The sequence below is a fragment of the Elephas maximus genome, chromosome X, assembly GCF_024166365.1.
Source record: "Elephas maximus indicus isolate mEleMax1 chromosome X, mEleMax1 primary haplotype, whole genome shotgun sequence".
NCBI lineage: Eukaryota > Metazoa > Chordata > Mammalia > Proboscidea > Elephantidae > Elephas > Elephas maximus.
The window spans coordinates 154,433,371-154,455,437 of NC_064846.1; the positions used below are offsets into that span (position 1 = coordinate 154,433,371).

The 22,067-nt window shown below is 40.1% G+C and overlaps 1 protein-coding gene across 1 annotated transcript in view; it reads right to left on the reverse strand.

The window, feature by feature from the left end:
• PDK3 (pyruvate dehydrogenase kinase 3) overlaps positions 1–22,067 on the reverse strand; it is a 73,856-nt gene that overhangs the window by 39,923 nt on the left and 11,866 nt on the right. The window contains exons 2-5 of the mRNA XM_049871801.1: positions 7,610–7,751; positions 3,618–3,689; positions 1,709–1,893; positions 942–1,031 (exon numbers count right to left, since the gene is read on the reverse strand). Of these exons, the coding sequence (XP_049727758.1) occupies positions 942–1,031; positions 1,709–1,893; positions 3,618–3,689; positions 7,610–7,751 (489 nt within the window). The remainder of the gene's footprint in view (positions 1–941; positions 1,032–1,708; positions 1,894–3,617; positions 3,690–7,609; positions 7,752–22,067) is intronic.

Sequence of the window (22,067 nt, forward strand, 5' to 3'; positions counted from 1 at the left end):
AGAGTAAACAAATAGCACAGGTTTTCCTTGGCCATGGTTGCTGAAGGTCTGGTCTGTTAAACCACTGGGTAAGCTATATGCACTGGGCCACCTTCCTTGGTCCTCAAAACTGCAATAGCAAAGGTCGCTCTGCTTTTGGTGGGCTTGAGAGCTTTGCCAAGGAGACAAGGCCCCCTTCACTTATTCAGCTGCACAGTTCAGAAAGAGTGAGAGCAACAAAGGTCCTTACTAAAGACCAGACAGATCAGTGGTCATGAAAACTTGTATGGGCGTGTGTCTAGAGGGAGATAAGGGCAACAGCAGGAGATACGATCTGGGGAAGGAGAGAGTTTCGGGGTCTGAGGCCGCATACAGTAACCTTAACATTGAAGAAAACTTAAGAGGGGGCTCACTTACAACCAGAAGGATTTCTGGAGATAGCATTAATCTTAAATGAAAAATGAGAGAACTTCTGTTCAATTTCAAAGCGCCTGGCTATGAGGGACTTACGGCTATAGGGCGCTATTCTATCGGGAAGCTACTGGAACACCATCTAGCTGGATGGCCAATGAACCCATGAAGCCCACATGCCAAGTATACTACAAAACAACGGTTGTGCATCAGAAAGATGTTTACATTTTATAAACATGTGAATTCAGCTTCATTTTATCAGAAGGACTCACAGCAATCAAAACTTAGAATCATACTTAAGCTAACGAATGTTTACTGTTTAAGATAGAACTCCAAGCAAAACCCTAATCAATGAAGCAGAAACTCATATTTTTAGCATTACTAATTATATATCTTCTCCCTGAACTTCCTAGAAAGGGCATTTCATATTTGGATCGAGTGACTTGGGGCCACAGTAGCCTGATGAATCAGCAAACAATCTAAGCAACATAATCCTATAGTCGAGCTGCCTCAAAAAGACAATCCTATTTGAACTACATTAGTCTCTTTACCTTTCACTACTTCGGCCACGTTACAGGTGGGATCAATGCTCCCTATATGTTTAGGCTGAGCAGGATTAGCGTCACCGCCGAACAGAAGCGCTACAAAAAACACAAAAGGAAAGGGAGAGGATTAAAAAAAATAGAAGAGAAATATAGGGGTTTATGAGTTCTGAAAAGGATTCTCTTATTTGTAAGAATCATCTTAAAACAAACAAAAAAAAATACTAAACTCACTGCTGTCGAGTCGATTCCAACTCACAGTGACCCTATAGGACAAAGTAGAACTGCCCCATAGAGTTTCCAAGGAGCACCTGGCGGGTTTGAACTGCCAGCTTCTTGGTTAGCAGCTGTAGCACTTAACCACTACGCCACCAGGGTTTCCAAGAATCATCTTAGCATACAGCAATTGAGAGCAATACAATTTACAGGAGATCAGCTCTCTCAGACAATGAAGGAAGAGGGACATGCTTTAAGACAGTTGCAGTCAGCATGTTCTAAAGCGGTGACACTTGCCAGGTGCCCGATCCCTTTGTCCCCACCCAATATGACTTAGATGAAGAAACCTCCATCCTTAGCCTTTCAGGGATTTCTCTTAACAACCAAAACTAATGAACAGCTTTTCAATACAAGGGATTCACTGAGAATAAACTGAACTAGAAATGAAACTTCTATAGAGCCCCAAACACAGGCCAGTGAAGGAGAAGTGACGCAACAGGAACACATTCTGGAGAAATCACTCCCGTTAAGTTTCAAATGGAAAAACAAAAGCAACTTACTGTGCTGGTTAATAAGCATGCGGAAAGAGATGCGGTTGGTGTAGAACCGATCCAGAAAATATTGGATGTTGCTGCTAATGAAAGGATCAAACCCAAACTTCTCCTTGTACTCAATCACCCCTTGGGCCATTGTAGGAACCACATCGTTGTGTCTGTTTCGGACTTTAAGCAGGACTTGTAGAAAGCTGTGGGGGAGGGGACAAAAAGTGGTCCGTCTTTCTATCTTATGGGCTGATGTATAGACTTCCCAATCCCACCATTGGACTATTTATCTGTTGGCATCTCTATAGGTAGAGCCATCATTATCATTACATACATGCTAGAAATACTAGCCCCAACTTTTTAAAAAATTATTTTAATACACACAGCCAAACCCACTACCATTCCAGTTTCTAGACATAATGATTGGTGACATCGGTTACATTCTTTACATTGTATCAACATTCTTGTTATTTCTGTCCTAGTTGTTTCCGTTCCATTTACTTCATCTCCCTGCCCTCCAACCTTCTCATCTATGTTTTAAGATATCTGTTGACCCTTGGGTCTTATATAATTTTTTTTTAAGTAACACAATTCTCAGAGGGTGACAATCTTTACTCTTCGGGCTAAACTGTTATTTAGTTTAAAGGGGACACCAGGGGATAGTTTCAATTCAAGGTTTCAAGAGCAACTCAGGACCATAGTCTCCGGGACTCCTCCAGCCTCAATAGGTCCAGTAAATCTGGATTCTTTACGAATTTGAAGTTCTGTTCTGTGTTTTTCTCCCTTTTTATGAGGACTCATCTACTGTGTTCCTGATCAGAACATTCAGTAGTGGTAGCTAGACATCATCTAGTTCTCCTGGTCTCAAGGTGGCGGAGGCAGTCGGTCATAGACAGTCTTGTAGTCCAGCTCCTTCTCTGGTTCTTGGGTTTTTTTCTTTCTCTTTTATTCCAAACGAATAAAGACCAATAGTTATACCTTAGATGGCCACTTGTAAGCTTTTAAAACCCCAGACACTACTCACCATACTGGGAGGTAGTACAGAAACTTTAAGAACTATATTATGCCAACTGACTAGATTGTCCCATGACATCACGGCCCTAAGCACCAAAGCAAGCAAGAGAACTAATCCCATGAGGTGATTGGTTATGTCTAATTATTACCCCAAGTTTTTGCTTGAAACTTTCTACAAAATCTCTCCTTTCAGAGATGCAAAATGTAAAAAGTTCTAGTAAAGAAAAAAAAATGTTCAAACACCTTTTTTAGGAACCCTATGACTTTTTGAATAAGTGAATACATATAATACAGACTCTATAAATGTTTGTTAAATAAATAATTTGTGGAATATATCAATACTTCTGACATGGGGACACACCAAAAATATCTCCAAAGACTTATTAATGAAAGTGAAAATCAAGTATTTTGTATTGGCATGAGAATTTAGTCTTTGTGCATAACGGCAGTAATAGAATTCAGGTTGCTATATAAAAAACACAAGCTTTCATGCCTCTCCAAAATAAAACCATTATAGTTTTCTGAGTTCATGTATAATATCCCACTGAGTTTTTTTTTAATTGTAAAAGACAGAAAATAAATTCATGTGCTATGTTGAGGACCCTGCATTCTTAAAACTACCACTAGGTGGAACATTTACTGAAGTATTTATAGTGAGTGCCCAGTTCACCCTGAGGAAATGCAAAAGATCATGAAGCATAATTTGAAATGTCATTATTCCTTTTCTACTATGCTAAAATCTTAAACTCAATTTAAAAAAATCCAATATTAAGTCATTGTCCATAAAGAAACCTAATGACTTTGTCCAAATTATACTTCCTGGTTCTTAATGGCATGAATTCTACTTATTAAAAAAAAAATTTTTTTTTACCTATATGTTTTTACTTTCAGGTAAGTTTGGCCCTATACTTACTTATCCAAGACCTGTGGATCCTCAGGGCTCTTATTTTCATATTCTAACAGTTCAAGAAAGCTCTGCATATACCTAAAAAAGAAAAAAACAACACAAAACAGAGTTACTGTGTTAGCTGCCTAACCAGCATACATGCCTCTCTTACCCGAAGTGCTTCAGGGGAAGCTGATGCCAAACAAAGCCCTTGGGTAAGCCTGATTTTACTATGGGTAATTCCATTTCTCTTGCCACTAATCAGTTCAATAGTCCAGGTCTAAGTCTATCACTGCCTCTAATTCCCCCTGAACACTGGGATTGGCTCAGGAATGGGCATATGCTTCAGTTTAGGTCAGTAAAATAAGAGAGAAGACTTCCTGGAGGTCTCTGGGAGAGAAATCAACTTGCTCTGCTTCCGTACAGTCTGTTATATGGATGTGAAGTCTGGAACTACTGCAGCTATTCTGCCACCAGGAGGAAATTCTGCCTTAAAATGAAGCTGACACCATGGAAATCAGAGTCTTGATAACCTCATGAAACGAACACTAAAAGCTCACCCTATGGCTGGACCCAAATTATTCTTTAAGTCAGGGTTACTTGGATTTTCTATTACTTGCAACCAAATATTCCTAATAGACATAGCAAGTCTATAGTCTGAATACAAAAAAAGTACATATAAATTTTAAGAAGCGTATTGTGACACTGAAGTGCACTCTAAGAACTTAGAAACTAGAAAAAAAAAGTAGGTGCCTTGACAAAGTTCAACTAATTTCCCCAACATAATGGAGGAGAAGGAATGTCTCCTAAGCCCTCAAAACCAGGCTGTGGTTGGAGAACAGCTACAGGTCTCAATCAGGACCAGTACAAGAAACAAGGTCTCCAACATAAAGATCTAGAGAACAAAGGAAAGTGGGATTCAGAGAGGCTCATTACTGCAGCAGCTCTGTCTAGACAGGACCGGCTGAATCTGGTGAAGATTCACATCTCCCAATTACTTAGACATGTGTGATTGCTGCTTTGGGCCTGAACATGTTCTGAAAGAATTATCCCTTTATTCTAATTACTTCTAACAGCCAATTATAATTAATCTTACTATCTGGCTTTGGGTAGAGGATAAGGGCACTCCAGTAACAAAAAATGGCTGTTACTCATATAAACACAAAAATAGTAAAGAACTTTGTGGCAACGCAAGTGATACTAAAGTATGCACATCTCTAGGTAAGTTTTTAAAAAGTCTCTGGGCTGTGGGTTAGATGTTGTTAAAATCATCCAGTAAACCACTCTCAGAGGCCAAAGTCAGCAATCCCCCGTGAGTCCCTCTGCCCTGCCACACACAAGCAAAATTTGAGTCAGGCATCTTCATCCCTTTCAGGGATGGTCCTTTCCGAGCAGGATAATTCATTTAAAGAGCAAAGTCACAAATGGAGAGGAGTCAGAGTTCATGCCGAGGTTCCTCGCCTGAAAGTGAAGAGGGCAAGAAGAACACATTCAGACTGAGGGGACAGGTGGGATTCACTGCCTATTACACAATCAGGCTCGCTTGAAAAAGAAGGAAATGACAACTCATCACAATGTATGATCCTGAATTGGATTCCCAAATCAAGGTGGGGGGGGGCGTTGCTAAATAGATCACCAGGACAATTAGTGAAATATTACTGAATCAATGTGACATTTCCCAAATTGGATCACCAGACTGTGGCTATCTAAGAGTTGCTCTAGGGAGATAAATACTAAATATTAGGTGATAAAGGGGCATTAACCCATTATTAACCCATAAAGGGGCATTAAGTATTAGGTGATAAAAGGCATTAACCCAAATGGTTTAGGAGGGAAAAAACCATATGCGCGTTATGTATACATATATAGATACTATATGTATAGGTATGTATGCATGTGTATGTATCTATACCCATCTATAGAGAGAATATGATAGAGCAAATACGATAGACCCAACAGATGAATTTAGTTGAAGGCATACATATACGGCGAGGTTGGCGCGGATCAGGCAGTGTTTCGTTCTGTTGTACACAGGGTCACTCTGAGTTGGAGCTGACTCAACGGCACCTAACAACAACATACATATACAGGAATTCTTTCTACTATTCTTACCAAAATTACATATGAAATGATTTAAATATTAAATATGAAATGATTTCAAAATAAAACGTTCGGAAAAGAAAAGGAAGACATGGCACGCATACGTTTGGAATGGATATGGAAGAAGGGTGGTGAATAGACAAAGAACAGTTGACACAGTAATTTGTTTCAGTCTATACGGTGCCAGCAATTCACTTTGAGGTCCCTGAAGTAACTTTCACATAAGTTATTGGCAGGAGTAAATGTTTGATTGTCACTGCTATCAGAACCCGGGGACATGTGAGTCCTCTAGCCTACCTAGACTCCCCACCACGGTGTCCCTCAATAGTGATTATACACTTTCTGCTGGAAAATTTCTAATGATGGTCTTGAAATGATAAAAAGTCTCATACAAAAAAGTACTTTCTGCTCTTTCTGAAACAAACTATCAATTCAGGGCAGAGCGTAACTGACTGCACTATCAAAACCATGGTCACCGTCACTGTCTGTCTGATCTCTCCTGGGTTCCAAGGACCCTGCGCCTCACCCAGGGAGGAGCTGCTGCTTGCCTGGGAAAGAGACTGGACACTATCTGAGACCACCCACTACAGTGTTTCTCAGGGGATTCATCCTTAGCCCTAAGAATTTATCACAATTAATACTATTGAGGAATGATTGTTAATGTCCACTCTCTTTCAGAAGCCTGGCTTCCACTAACCCTCTAAATGCAATCTAATTAATAGTTCCATTCTCTGTTTGTTCACAGTGTTCCCGTCCCCTAGAATGCTCTCTGTCACCTGTACCTGCCAATTCTGCCCACCCATCTAAGGGCAGGGCCCAACCATAGCTGGCCTCCTCCCCCTCTCCTCTGTGCTCCCATAGCACCATCTCAGTCACATCTGGCCTCCCAAATTCCTCGGGTCCACAGCAAGGTTTTATTAATCTGTTTTCTTCACAGTGACTTCTATCTTGCTTTTATAATACAGAGTAGGCATGCAAATTGTTCTCCAATGTACGCAAAATGCCCTTGCGAGCAGCTCTCCCATCCTGCCACTCAGTGATCTCACCCTGCTTACCTAGTGGCTAGTGTATCCACAAATTTAACCAAAACCCCACTGCCGTCCAGTCGATTCCAACTCACAGTGACCCTATAGGACAAAACAGAACTGCCCCACAGGGTTTCCAAGGCTGTACATCTTTAAGGAAGCAGACTGCCACATCGGTCTCCCTCGGAGTGGCTGGTGGGTTCCAACCACCTACCCTTTCGGTTGGCAGCCAAGCACTTTAACCACTGTGTGACCCGGGCTCCTCACTCACAAATCCAACGTCCTCAATTCCATAGCACAAGCTCTAAGCCTCAGAGCTACAATCGATTTAACTTCAAGTTACACTCAGTTAAGGTCTGTCACACTTGGAACAGGGCAGATGAAGCACACCAGGTAGCTGAAGGTTTTTCCAATTTGAGGTTCCGTTTTAAATGACTTAATGTGATTTTCAAAATAGCATTGCCTTCAAGGAACTTCTTAACAAGGAAAACAAAAGAAGTAACTGAGACTTGATAACAAGTGGCAAACATCTTCTCATCCAAAGGATTACATACAGACCCACTCGCCTGGGTTACTGCATTGCTTTTCCTTTCCATTTTTCTGTACTTTCCAATTTTTTTTCAATAAGCATACATCACATTTCCAACTAGAAAAGTAGACAGAGAAATCAAGAAAAGTGTCTAGTACAGTTTAGGAATACTTTCCATCAAAACAATTTTCAATTCAACAGTTCTGCAATAAAAGTGGCAACTTTTAATCGCCCGGAAAACTCAGCTATCCCGAATGACTCACTCCCAGACAGTCCATGTACTTTTATGGAGAATGGTTCCCATGCCAACACGTTCAGCACATCTGGAGGAAGACTGACCATTTTCAGCCATGCTGTGTACTTACCAACTCTGAACCAATCCCACCGAAGGCCGGTTTAGCAAGTTGTCCGGCAGAAGGTTGACTTCTCTCATTGTGTTAGCCAGTCGCACGGGAAGCTCCTTTCGGAGAAACATATATGATGTTTTCTCACACGCGTTATCTCTCCCTGTGAAGAGATGGAAAAGGTTCCATGATTTCACAACCTAACAGATAGAGTAATAAAGTACTCTAATGATAGTTACTGGCTGGAGGGAGAAAATTTAATAATCCTGCAGTCTCTAGTTAAACTTGTATCCTCTAAAATAGCAAGCTTTTCAAAAATATTTTACTGCGTTTTTTGGAGAAAATTTACACAGCAAATTAGCTTCTAACTTATTTTCTAAACATAGTATTCTGTGACATTCATTACACTTTTCACAGTGTATCAGCATTCTCATCTTTTCCGTTCTGGTTGTTCTGTTTCCATTAATCTAGCTTCCTTCCCCCCCCTTACCTTCTCATCTTTGGTCTACGGTAAATGTTGACCATTAGATGTCATTTAGATGATTGTTTAGAGAAGCACAGTGCTCATGGGTGATATTACTTATTTTATAAGCCACTGCCTTTTGGCTGATAGGTGACCACCGGGAGTAGTCTGAGTTCCAAGTTTAAACGGCACCCCAGGGCGACAGTCTCAGGGGTTCCTCTAGGCTCTACTGGTACAGTATGTCTGGCCTTTTCTAGGAATTTGAGTTTTGTTCTACTTTTTTCTCCCATTCTACCCAGGACCATCTACTGTGTACCTGGTCGGACCAGTCGGTAGTGGTAGCTGGGCACCATCTAGTTCGTGAAATATCAAGTTTAAGAAAATAATTATAATAGAAAAAGAATATTTATTCCAAGAGGCAACCTTGAAAGCTTTTTTTTTTCTGAACACAAATATGTTCCTAGTGTTACCAGCAGCAATATAAAAGTGACCTAAGATACAATCTGAAGTTGTTTTCAAATAAACACTGTGGGAAAACTTCCAAGCACAAATGTACTAAAGAAAAACAAAAACCAAACATATTGCTGTCAAGTCGATTTCAACTCATAGTGACCCTATAGGACAGAGTAGAACTGCCCCATAGTGTTTCCAAGGAGCACCTGGTAGATTCAAACTGCCAACCTTTTGGACAACAGCTAAGCTCTTAAGCACTGCACCACCAGGGCTCCTGTACTAACCACCAGGGCTCCTGTACTAGTACATGCAAATTCACTGCTGTTCACAGGGGTGCCCAGAAGGCAACAGATCCAGTCACTTCACACGTATTCACCTACTGGCTGCCAAGTGTTTCCTAAGATTCTCTTCAAATGTGTTTCTTTGGGGGCCGTAGCTCTGCTGGTGATGATTCCAAGGAAGGGACTCTGACTGAGACATGGGACTTGCACGTGCCAGTGAAACCAGCTCATGGTGTGCTGAGAAGTGGAGGAATCTACTCTGGCACATTCAAGAGGCTAAGACTAGAGTACAGTGTTGACTCTAAAAGAGGAGGTCACGGAGTCTTCTGGAAGTTGCCCTGCACTGGTTGTGCATAAAGTTTATATAAGTAGAACACAATAAGAAAAAAGGTATATTTGACAAAGGCCCAGTGTCAGTTAATTGGGGAAAAGATAGTCTTTTTAACAAATGGTGCTGGCATAACTGGATATCCATTTGCAAAAAAATGAAACAGGACCCATACCTCACACCATGCACAAAAACTAACTTCAAGTGGATCAAAGACCTAAACATAAAGACTAAAACGATAAATATCATGGAAGAAAAAATAGGGATAACGTTAGGAGCCCTAATACAAGGCATAAACAGAATACAAAACATTACCAAAAATGACAAAGAGAAACCAGATAACTGGGACCTCCTAAAAATCAAACACCTATGCTCATCTAAAGACTTCACCAAAAGAGTAAAAAGACCACCGACAGACTGGGAAAGAATTTTCAGCTATGACATCTCCGACCAGCGCCTGATCTCTAAAATCTATGATTCTGTCAAAACTCAACCACAAAAAGACAAACAACCCAATCAAGAAGTGGGCAAAGGATATAAACACGCACTTCACTAAAGAAGATATTCAGGCAGCTAACAGATACATGAGAAAATGCTCTTGATCATTAGCCATTAGAGAAATGCAAATTAAAACTACGAAGAGATTCCATCTCACTCCAACAAGGCTGGCATTAATCCAAAAAACACAAAATAATAAATGTTGGAGAGGCTGCGGAGAGATTGGAACTCTTATACACTGCTGGTAGGAATGTAAAATGGTACAACCACTCTGGAAATCTATCTGGCGTTATCTTAAACAGTTAGAAATAGAACTACCATAAAAAAAAAAAAATACCATACAACCCAGAAATCCCACTCCTCAGAATATACCCTAGAGAAATAAAAGCCTTCACACAAACAGATATATGCACACCCATGTTTATTGCAGCTCTGTTTACAATAGCAAAAAGCTGGAAGCAACTAAGGTGTCCATCAACGGATGAATGGGTAAATAAATTGTGGTATATTCACACAATGGAATACTACGCATCGATAAAGAACAGTGACGAATCTGTGAAACATTTCATGACATGGAGGAACCTGGAAGGCATTATGCTGAGCAAAATTACTCAGAGGCAAAAGGACAAATATTGTATAAGACCACTATTATAAGATCTTGAGAAACAGTATAAACTGAGAAGAACACATACTTTTGTGGTTACGAGGGGGGGAGGGAGGGAGGGTGGGAGAGGGTTTTTTACTGATTAGTTAGTAGATAAGAACTACTTTAGGTGAAGGGAAGGACAATACTCAATACATGGAAGGTCAGCTCAACTGGACTGGACTGGACCAAAAGCAAAGAAGTTTCCGGGATAAACGGAATGCTTAAGGTCAGCAGAGCAAGGGCGGGGGTTTGGGGACTATGGTTTAAGGGGACTTCTAAGTCAATTGGCAAAATAATTCTATTATGAAAACATTCTGCATCCCACTTTGAAATGTGGCGTCTGGGGTCTTAAATGCTAACAAGCGGCCATCTAAGATGCATCAATTGGTCTCAACCCACCTGGAGCAAAGGAGAATGAAGAACACCAAGGTCACACGATAACGAAGAGCCCAAGAGACAGAAAGGGCCACATGAACCAGAGACCTACATCATCCTGAGACCAGAAGAACTAGATGGTGCCTGGCCACAACTGATGACTCCCCTGACAGGGAGCACAACAGAGAACCCCTGAGGGAGCAGGAGAACAGTGGGATGCAGACCCCAAATTCTCATAAAAAGACCAGACTTAATGGTCTGACTGAGACTAGAGGAATCCCGGCAGTCATGGTCCCCAAACCTTCTGTTGGCCCAGGGCAGGAACCATTCCCGAAGACAACTCAGCAGACACGGAAGGGACTGGACAGTGGGTAGGAGAGAGACGCTGATGAAGAGTGAGCTATTTGTATCAGGTGGACACTTGAGACTGTGTTGGCATCTCCTCTCTGGAGGGGGGATGGAAGTGTAGGGAGGGTTGGAAGCTGGCAAAATTGTCATGAAAGGAGAGACTGGAAGGGCTGACTCATTAGGGGGAGAGCAAGTGGGAGTATGGAGTAAGGTGTATATAAATTTATATGTGACAGACTGACTTGATTTGTAAACGTTCACTTGAAGCTCATTAAAAAAAAAAAAGGTACCTGGCCACCTAAAAGGAGAAACCCAAGCCTCTTTCCCTATTGCCATGTGAATAGAATAATTCTAGAACTAATCTAGTCCCTCAATCCCCAGCCCTGCTTTAAACCTGATAATGGCTGAGGACGTGGCAGAAAGGACACGAGTTTCGGGATCAGAATTGTGTTCCAGGACCATTTTCTCCATTTTGGAGTCGTGAGATCTTTCGTAACCTTCTTTACCTCCTGAGTTTCAGTTGCCTTATCTGTAAAATGAATATAAAACTTTAAACAGTTTTTGTAAACGCTAAACGTGGAAACCTATATGGAGCCTGACACAGAGCAAGTGTTCAATATACATTAGTAGTCCTTCTTCTGCACTCCATGATACTTAGGGGTCCATCCCATCTCCTTTGCATTGGATAGACCTTCTTGATGCTCCATATTCCGTGAACATTGTTCTGAAACGGGCAACACTGGGGCAGGGCCAGCCCAGAGAGGGGGCAGCACGGTTCATCTAACAATTTCCTCCTCTAAACCAGACCTTCGAATGGTTTGTTCTGATTCGAAAGTCTGCTGAGAATTTGCAATTCTACCCCAGATATACTGAATCAGAACCTACAGTTTAACAAGATCGCCAGGTGACTCTTAAAAAATTCTGAGACCCACTGCTCTACTAGTGGTCCTCAGAATTGGTCCCTAGCCAAGCAGCATTAGCCTCATTGCCTGGGAACTTCTTAGAAATGCAAATTCTCAGCAGGGGTTCTAGCCAGACCCAAATAGGTCTGAAGCCCTGTGGGTAAACCTGCCTTATTCTTCCACCTGTGATAAAAAAAAAAATTTTTTTTTTAAGGCAGTAAATTCAAAGTTTTAGAAATAAATCAGATTTTCTAACACTTCCAGCCAAGTTCTGGTTTATTCCTTTCCTCTCACCACCGAGTAAGACTTGAAGTAAAGGAAACCACTCTCGAAAGTTACCTGCAGAAACTTTCTCTCCTACTGACCTTTAACCCCCTCTTCACCATTTTCAAAAAAGTCAGGATAACTGGTTAAACAATCCATTCCTCATTCTAAGTGAGTACGCTGAAGGCCTGCGGTAAACCTTTAACTAATCGATGATTCTTGTCTTTCACTTTTTCCTCTTAGCACCTTCACTGTGATGAATACTTTTAACCCACAAAATCCCCACTCCCAGGAAGCGGGGAAGGACATAATCTCCAGCAATGACCTTTCAACATTTACTCTAGGTGCTTTCATTTGGCCTTAGACTATTAACATTTAAAATTACTATGGTGATTTTGCTTCAGATAAAATACATTATTCCTAAAAAGTTCCATATATATAATTTTTATAGATAGAATCATTTTAAATGCACTAAAAATGTTGATATTGAAAAAGAATCTCATAGTGAGTCCCATTATAAAATGAAGGACCTATTGTCCAATTTAAATGATACTTTGAGATCTTCCCATACCAGGAGAAAGACTTTGTATCCTGCTTAAATACAAAAGAAAAAAAAATTCTAAAGCACAAATGTTGAAGGTTCTCACTGTGGGAGAAGGGAGTTAAAGAACAAGAAGAAGCAGAAGAACCCTGTGGTGTTGAATTGCAACTGGGAGTATCAGTATGAAGTCATGATTTTAAAAAAGTTATCTTGAGTTCTGGGGGGAGTTAAAATTCACATGTTTCCAATTTCCAAGTACACAGCATATCAGAAGCAGCAAACCAGAAGCCTGGGGGTAGGGTGAAGGAGAACCATGAAAAGTAACAACTGGCTTGCAGGGGCAAGATGGCAAGTGCCAGGTCCACTGTTTCCTTCCTGAAACTCATGGGGCTAGGCCGTTTCAGAATTTAAAGATTTTCAGATTTCAGGAAGGTAAAAAGGTGTATATATATCTGTGTATATATATATATATATATATATAATATAAACCAAAACCAAACCAAACCCATTGCCGCCGCGTGGATTCTGACTCATAGCGACCCTATAGGACAGAGTAGAACTGCCCCACTGGGTTTCCAAGGAGTGGCTGACGGATTCAAACTGCAGACCTTTTGGTTAGCAGCCAAGCTCTTAACCACTACGCCACCAGAGCTCCATATATTATATAAACACAATATATCTGGAGTGAAATACAGGTAGTCCCTGGGTTACGAACAAGATTGTTCCTGAGTCTGTCTTTAAGTTGAATTTGTAGGTAAGTTGGAACAGGTACATATGGTTCTTTTTAGTGTCAGTCAAATTTTTGTCTTAGCATACAGTTATGTATTTTTACCTTTCTATGCATATAAAGTAAACGCTGGTGACATAGTGGTTAAGTGCTGCAGCTGCTAACCAAAAGGTCAGCAGTTCAAATCCACCAGGCACTCCTCGGAAACCCTATGGGGCAGTTCTACTCTGTCCTAGAGGGTCGCTATGAGTCGGAATCGACTCGACAGCAATGGGTTTGATTTTTTGGTATGCATATAAAACACTTAAGAAATACTTCCAAACACTCTAAAACATCTTAAACATAATAATACAGTAATGATAATACAGTAATAATAACTACATACAGTACTGTACTACCGAGAGAGAATCAGTGTGTGTTTATGTGTGTAGGTATACAGTACTGTAAAAAAAAATTAGAAAAGCAGTTCTTAAAACAGTTTAGATGGCGGGGGGAAGAACCACTGAAACCAAGCAATGCTTTCATAAGCATCACAAAGTAGTGCCTGTAATTGTTATTACAAACCACTGTATTTAACTCAAATTTTCAATAGGCTTTATGACAGTCCTTAAGTATCCCTCGGATGTTCTTAACTCAGGGACTTACTGTATATCAACATTCACATTAAGTAGGATAAAGACCACAAGCCAGTTCAAGTCCAGGTTTTTGCCACGGGCTTCGTTTTGGCACCATACTTAGAAATTCGTTTTTAGAGCTTTTTGGCCTTCAGAATTCAGAGTAAGGATTGTGGTCCTGTTGGATGGTAATGACCAGATCAAGTGCTAGAGTTAGACACACTTGGGTTTGAATTTCGACTCAAGCACTTACAAGCTTTATGAACTTGGGTAAGTTTCTTATCACTTCTATGCCCCAGTGTAGCCATCTATAAGAATGATAGTACCTTCTTCATAGAGGTTGGGGTGAAGATTAAAATGTGCTTAACATTTAACATTATCACATTCTTAAAGCTGGGAAGAAAGAGCCCATTAAGTAGCAATTACTACTCCCGTTAAGTAGCAATCACTACTAACGATGAGGATAACAAAGCAGAAGAGCCCGAGGCCATGTAGTACAAGATCAAATAGTTCTGATACTTGGTAAGATCTGAGTGCATGAGTGCCTTCTCGATCAGTACAGACATCTGCACTCACTTCGTGATTCTCATAATTGGAGCAAAGTATGCTGTGTCCCTACCATCTAACAGTTTAAGATAAAAGGGCTTGATGCACCCACTGGAAAACTCAACTATGAGGCCTAGTTTCAGATAGCCAAGGCCAAGTTTTGGGAAGCATTTTATTCTAGCCTTCTTGGATTATCAACTTTTTATTTAAAAAAGTGTGAAAAGAAACTTGATTTTATCTGTCTCCATATCCCCCACAGCCCTTATTATTGTGCCTCACATATAGTAACTTCTCAATTATTTACTGGAAGAAGAGATAATGCTTTCAGAAGTTTGTATTTTTTTAAAAAAGAATAGCTGGGAAATTTTCCTTTTTTTTTTTTTTGTCTCCTACATTCTAATTTAGCTTTAGGGACAAATTCTTTGTACTCAGATACCTTAATTATACATCAGTGAAAGCAGGGGATAAGTCTTTTTTAGTTAATTAGAGAGCCTAAAAATAAATATGAAATGCCTGATATTTTAACCTTTCTGTGGCTTTCCTCATTTCTTATAGGTTGAAAGTATTTTATCCTATGCATTAATGCCAGATATTCGGTTTAAATTAAATTTTTCTCTAGTTCCAGTTCAGCAGACAAGAAGACAAAAAGGGAGCGTGTGAGGGGGCTTGGAAAATTCCAACTCAGGCAAATGCAAATAAGGCACTGGCTTAAATGCACTCATGTGTATTTTTTTTTAGTTTTTCTTCCTAATTTGAGGGCCCTTCAATTCTTTTCTGTCTTCTGTTTGTTTTTCATACTTGGCCCTGTCACTGAAAAGTTGAAGGCAATTACTATATTTGCAAAAGGTTCTCTAGAAAGGTTCTGTACAGCTTTACACTCACTAGACATAAGAGGCATGTTCTGGTCTATTCATAAACAGAAATACAAATGACTTTCGGTTTCAGGCAGCCCTCCCTGAGGAGCGACCACAGAGGGCCACGGGTAAGGAGCATTTGATCAGCCTTCAGAATCACCCAGACTTGTGATCCTTTATACCTAGTTTTCATAGTGGCCTGTATTTCTGGTGAGTCTTTAATCCTCTTTTGGACTAAATGACAGAAGGCAGAAAAAGTAACTAATTCTTTGGTTAATGAAGCCACCTGATAATAAGTATCTTATAATTAAAGCAGAAGGTTGTGGGCATATCTTGTACTCTCTTCTATCAATAGAGGCTACGCTGCCTAAAATGTAGACTCTTAATGTGCGTTACTTGAAGGCTAGCTTTGCCCACATCTTTCAGCTTTAGCACTTGGTGGAGGGTGGTTTGCGGGTGGTAGTAATGGGGTCAGGGACTGGAAAAGGAGAGCAATAAATGGAGAAATTACTAGCAAGCCACCAAAATCCAACAGAATGAGTAGCTCATTCTGATAATTCTACTTTTTCTAAAAATTAAATGAGTTTGCAATTTATTTTTACCATTAACCATGTTAAAATGGTAAAAATATTATAATTGAGAGAATATTATTTTAGGGTAGCTCTTTGACTTTTTCCCTCCAGTTGTTTATGATTTTAATCTTTTGAAAACACTGAATTTTGGAATCCTGAGTAATTAATGCTTGCATTTACCAGGGCTAAACAGTGACTAATTAAATAGTCCTTCAAAAGAACAACTTGAAGTGTAACTACAGAGCTACCAAGTTATTGTGAATGGACTTCAAAAGAATCACTTATTTTTTTAGTTTCATTTATAGTTTCAAAGGGTTTGTTTTACTTCATGTCCAGAAGCAGCATTTCACTGCCTGATAAATTTGAGTTTTTCTTCGTTTGGAAAAACTTGTGGCTGAATTTAAAAAGAGATCCACCAGGGGTCAAACATTCCACAGTGTGTCAGGCCAGAAAATGGAAAGAAGAGGTATGGATGTGTTGAGAGCTGACATCAAAAACAGAGCTTTGACCAGCTAGATCATGCAAATAACAGTCATAGTCAAGGTCGTCGCTCAGATTCATGTCAACCTAATTCCAGAAGGGGGACTGGGATCCAGTCCTAAGTACAGATTGGTGAGTTACAGGATGCCTCGTTGTCACGGAAGCAGCAACAGTTAAGTAAAAGCCACATTCTACCAGTCTTTGAGGTTAATAGAGACAAAATGTTTAGTTAACCATTAAAGTGAATGGAGTCCAAAGCCAGTCATGTTCAAAGCACAAATGAGCTGAAGGTGCTATGTTTCTTGCAAAAATAATCAATTTATATAGTTCAAGACCTTCGGCCAACAAACTTTTAAGATCATTAAGTTCAAGGTTAAGAGCCCCCTACCTAGCTTCTCTTCTTATAGCAGGAAGCTGATTTCATCCAAGAAGTGCTGTGTCACTAACTTCCCATAATAAAACCATGACCAACATTTACTGAGCTTGTGCCATGCAGTGTGTTGTACATTCTCAAATTCATCATTGAAACAACCCTCTGAGCAGATGCTATCATCTCAAGTTTATAGATCAGGACACTGAAGCACAATGAGATGAAGTGATTTGCCCAAGCTCACATTGCTGGTAGGCACCAGAAATTAAGACGTGAATACAAGTCCATACTACTTCTCATATTCCCAGAGGTAATAAGACAGACTAACAAGTACTGGCCATTAGAATAAGAACACTCTGAGGTTTCACTCTGCGCTAGTCCGAGAATAATGGTTTCTCTCACCATCTGAGGATTAGATAAACTCTAGACACGAAGGACCATCTTTTTTAACGTTGAAGTAAATGCAGTGGGTATCAACCTAATAGTTCTGAAATTTTAAGACTAGATGAGCATTAGCTTATGTAATTTCCTGATTGTCTAACAGAACAAACATAGACAAAAGCTCAGCATTAGTAATAGAGACTGTTTGCTATAAAGAACTGCATAATGATATATTACACTGAACTGAAAACAGCATAGATTTTAAAGGTCAACCTTCCTCAATTTTAACCATGGTTTTGTCCCTAACTTCGCTTGGGCAAGATATTTAAACCATCTAGGCTTTCGCTTCTTCATCCATGAAATGGAAGCACCCATGAAATGGATGTAGTGAGAACTACAGCTAACTTCTAGTATTAAGTCCGGAATACAGCGGTACACAAATTTAAGTTCCCTCCACCTCCTAGAAAGAATAATTTCTGGCTCACTTTGGAAGCGGCAGCCAAGATGTATGCCAACAACGAGCTGATGGTTTGGACAGTCTCTTCATTCCTTGGGGCCTCTATTTTCTCATGTGTAAAGTTGGGGAGGTTGGACAGGTGACTCTAAGCTCAAACTCCCACTGAATGAACCTAATGGGATAAGGTTTTGTTTTGTGGCTCTACACTTTAGCTACTTACCTATAGCAACCTTGCCTAATAATGTAACTTCTGGAACCACTCTGGAGAGTGCTGCTAGGAGCTAGAAACCAAGAACAAGAGTACACACAATTACATTTGTTCTTCTGTTTGTGCTTTCCATTCAGAAAGACTCTGAAGACATTCTGGATGAAGGACAATTGGGTTAACACTTTACACATTCCCAGAAACCACCTTAAAGAAACCATACCTATTACAAAACCCTTTAAGGGAGAGGGAGGGACAGCAGGAAAGCATATCACAAACTCACAGGAGTCATAAAGTCTGGCTAGCAAATATACATTTATGCATTTGTCCAAGCTTCTTACTTATCTATAAGCTCCTCAAAGGCAGTGACTATGCCTTGACCAAATCCAGTGCTCCTCAGTTTCCACTTCATTCCAAATCCAGGACATTCAACTAATGCTGATGGACTCAAAACTACTTACGTGGTACCTTCAGCATCTCATGAATTCTATCCCCTAATGTGGTTCATATCTCTTGTGTTTGGGGAAAAAAATTTTTTTTCCAGATCTAACACAATGGTTCTTCACTGTAGAAGCACATCACCACCTGAGTAACTAGAAAATACCAGTGCCTAGGCCCCACTCCCAGAGACTGGCTTGTGTCAGGTACAGATGTCATTGTTTTTAGGAGCTTCCCAGAAGATTATCATGAGCAGGCAGGGCTGAGAACCAGTGACTAGCATGTAATCATAGGAAATTCTATGGAGGAAAATGAATCACGGAACTCCTTAGACAGTGGCTACTAAGCATACAAAACTTTTCTATTTACCCATTTATTTTAGTTTCCATCTCTGTTTTATTCGTCTCTTAGGAAACTGACCACAAACATTGTCATAGTCTGTAAGAGACTTTTCCACATTACCAACATATTTTTTTTCTCCTTTCTCTTTAAAAAAAAAAAATTCTCTTTTAGATGCTCCTAAATGGGGATGATAAAAACTGCTGAACGAATTCATGAAGGAAAAGAACCGCAAGACCACACCTCAGGATGTGGAAAGTCTTAACGAGCAGTGACAGTGCCCTTGTCAATCCTCAACTCCAGTTTGTTTTGTTCACACATGGCATCCAATCCAATACCTACTTTCTCAGCTATGGTAGTGGTAGGAATATCAAGTGGTCAGAGACCTGGCTCTACCTCCTCCAGTATGCGTGGGTGATTTTTTTTACCTGCTCCACACCTAAGCTTCCTAACTTATAAAATGGACGTGATTGCTGTGAGAATTAAGTAGTACCATATTTTATAGCAAGAGTTGGTAAGTACTCAGTAAATGATAGGTGAGTCTACTGAATCTTTTGTAGTTTCCATTTAGTTCATTTTAGTTTCTTCTTGAACAGCTTTACCGAAGGCCACTTCAGGTTAAAGAAGGAGGAATATGAGTACGTAGGCTAGAAAAGAGATGGGGGAGAAAGCGCAAAGAGCACTAACCAAAGAAGCAGTAGCCCTGGGTAGGAGCGTCAGTTTCTAGGGAATAGGAGACTCATCGTGAGCCAAGCACCTTCCTCTCAGAGGGGCTTATTACAAGCAAAGCGCCCACATGAGCACACTACATGATCAGGATAGGAATAGTAGCAAAGCAATTACACTTTGCTTTCTATTTAAACTTGGAATCAAGAGGAGAATTTAACCAAACTTATACAAAGTACAAAGTCAGGTATTAAGAAATATCTGCTACCAAGCTTAAGGAAACATTTGCACTCTATTAGAACAGATCCAAGAAAGGGTTCAGATAGAAGAAGCCGAATATGGTCTATAAAAATGTCATGATTTTTGGGAAAAGATACGTATATTACAAATTTCAAAGGGCCCCAATCTGGCTAACAACACATGGGGAAATATTTAACTTCATGGTCTGAGAAAATATTATAAGAGATATATTCAATAATTTATTTGCAGTAGTGAGACTACTCTGTACTGACCTCCATGCCCTAGTAAGTAAGAAAGCAACACTGGTACAACTCAAACAGTTGACTGGCAGGCATCACAGATCAACTCTAAGAATGAAAATAAAATAGTGACTGCTTGGGCGCTGCTTAGGGAAGTAACATATTACCAAGTTAGAACCCTGAGTAGTCAATTAAAAAAAGTCAATTAGAGGGAATATAAACATCAACCCATATAAACTTAATAGTTTCCTGTAAAGTTCTGCCATTCATGTATGGCAGAAGGTATAATCTCAGTATAAATGAGACACTGACCAGGAAAGGCATTCTCCTTGAGGGATATAAACGAGACCCACCATGGGTGACAGTCAAATCCAGCTCTGCCACAAAGGGAAATATGGTGGTAAGTTAGTTCTCCCTGGCATAAAAGTGAAATTGGCTAACTGAAGGTGCTTCAATGATTTCACAACTTACATGACAACGGCAGGAAGCCTGCAAACACCAGGTAACCCATCCACAGTCTCCTTAGCACATTTTATGTAAGTTGACCAATTTATCAAAAAGAATAATTGCACAAGAAAAGGAAAGTTTTGTTTTGTTTTTCTAATTTAAGGTAATAAGGAAGTTCCCTCACCAAATTTCAACATAAATAACAGGTAAAAGTTAACATATGATGTTTACTTATAATCAGAAAAGTTGTCCAGTTGGATAAAGTCTACAAACTTGTAACAAACTACTCTCTCTGTGAACTTTATGTATGATAAGCCCAGAAACAACAACAGAGAAAAAGTTGAGGTCTTAATAACAGTTGTTGTGAATTGTTGTTGTGCAACTGGACAGAACAGAGCAAAAATGAGTTAGCTACAAATCTCACATCAGAAATGGCAATAAATTCCAGATAGATTTAATAATTCACAAACTCTACTGTCTTAGTTATCTAGTGCTGCTATAACAGGAATACCACAAGAGGATCGCTTTAACAAACACAAATTTATTCTCTCACAGTTTAGGAGGCTGGAAGTCCAAATTCATGGCACCGGCTCTACAGGAAGGCTTTCTCTCTCTGTCAGCCCTGGGGAAAGGTCCTTTTCTCCTTTAAACATCTGTGGGTTCAGTATCCCTTGGAGATTTCTGTGTGTACTGGCATCACTCTTCCCCTAGATCTAGGAGGTTCTCAGCACAGGGATCCTGGGTCCACTCCTAGCTGTCCTTTCTTGGTGGTAGTAGGTCCCTCACTTTCTGCTTGTTTCTCTCTCCTTTCATCTCTTGTAAGATAAAACGTGATGCAGGCCACACCCTGGGGAAAACCCCCTTACATCAGGTCAGGGCTGTGATCTGAGTAAGGGTGTTCTATCCCACCCTAATCCTCATTAACATGCTTTGGAGCCCTGGTGGTACAACGGTAAAGAGCTACAGCTATTAACCAAAAGATCGGTAGTTCGAATCTACCAGCCACTCCTTGGAAACCCTGTGCAGCAGTTCTATAGGGTCATTATGAGTCGGAATTGACTGGACAGCACCCAACAACAATCCTGCCTTATTAACATAACAGACAGCTCACTCCCAAATGGGACCATAACCACAGCCTTAGAGGCTAGGATTTAAAACACGTCACAAAATGGAGGATAATCAGATTACAAAATGGAGGACAACCACACAATACTGGAAATCATGGCCTAGCCAAGTTGACACATATTTTGGGGGGGACACAATTCAATCCATGACATCTACTATAAGTGATAAATCTGACTATGATAAAAGACAGTACTGCAAATAAGATATGTAATATTCGGTATATAAAAAATCAGACTGTGGACTAAATAAAAAGGAAACCAATATATGATGTTAACATATGTATATATATGGGCAGAAACTGGAAGGGCTACAACAAAAGATGGATTGTAAAATTATAGGTGCTAGTCTTTCCAAGGAATCCCTGGTGGCGTAGTGGTTAAGAGCTACAGCTGCTAACCAAGAGGTCAACGGTTTGAATCCACCAGGTGCTCCTTGGAAACCCTATGGGGCAGCTCAACTCTGTCCTATAGGGTCGCTAAGAGTCAGAATCGACCCTACAGCAATGGGGGTCTTTCCAAATGATTTTAAAAGTACACTTTGATAATTACTTTACCAAAGAAGGGGGCAAAATCCGGAGGCAATATTTACAAAGCACAATAGCTTAATATGCAAAATGCACAGAAGAAGTCATACAAATATTTAAACTTTGGATTCTGTTACTAAGTGATCAAAGGCACTTT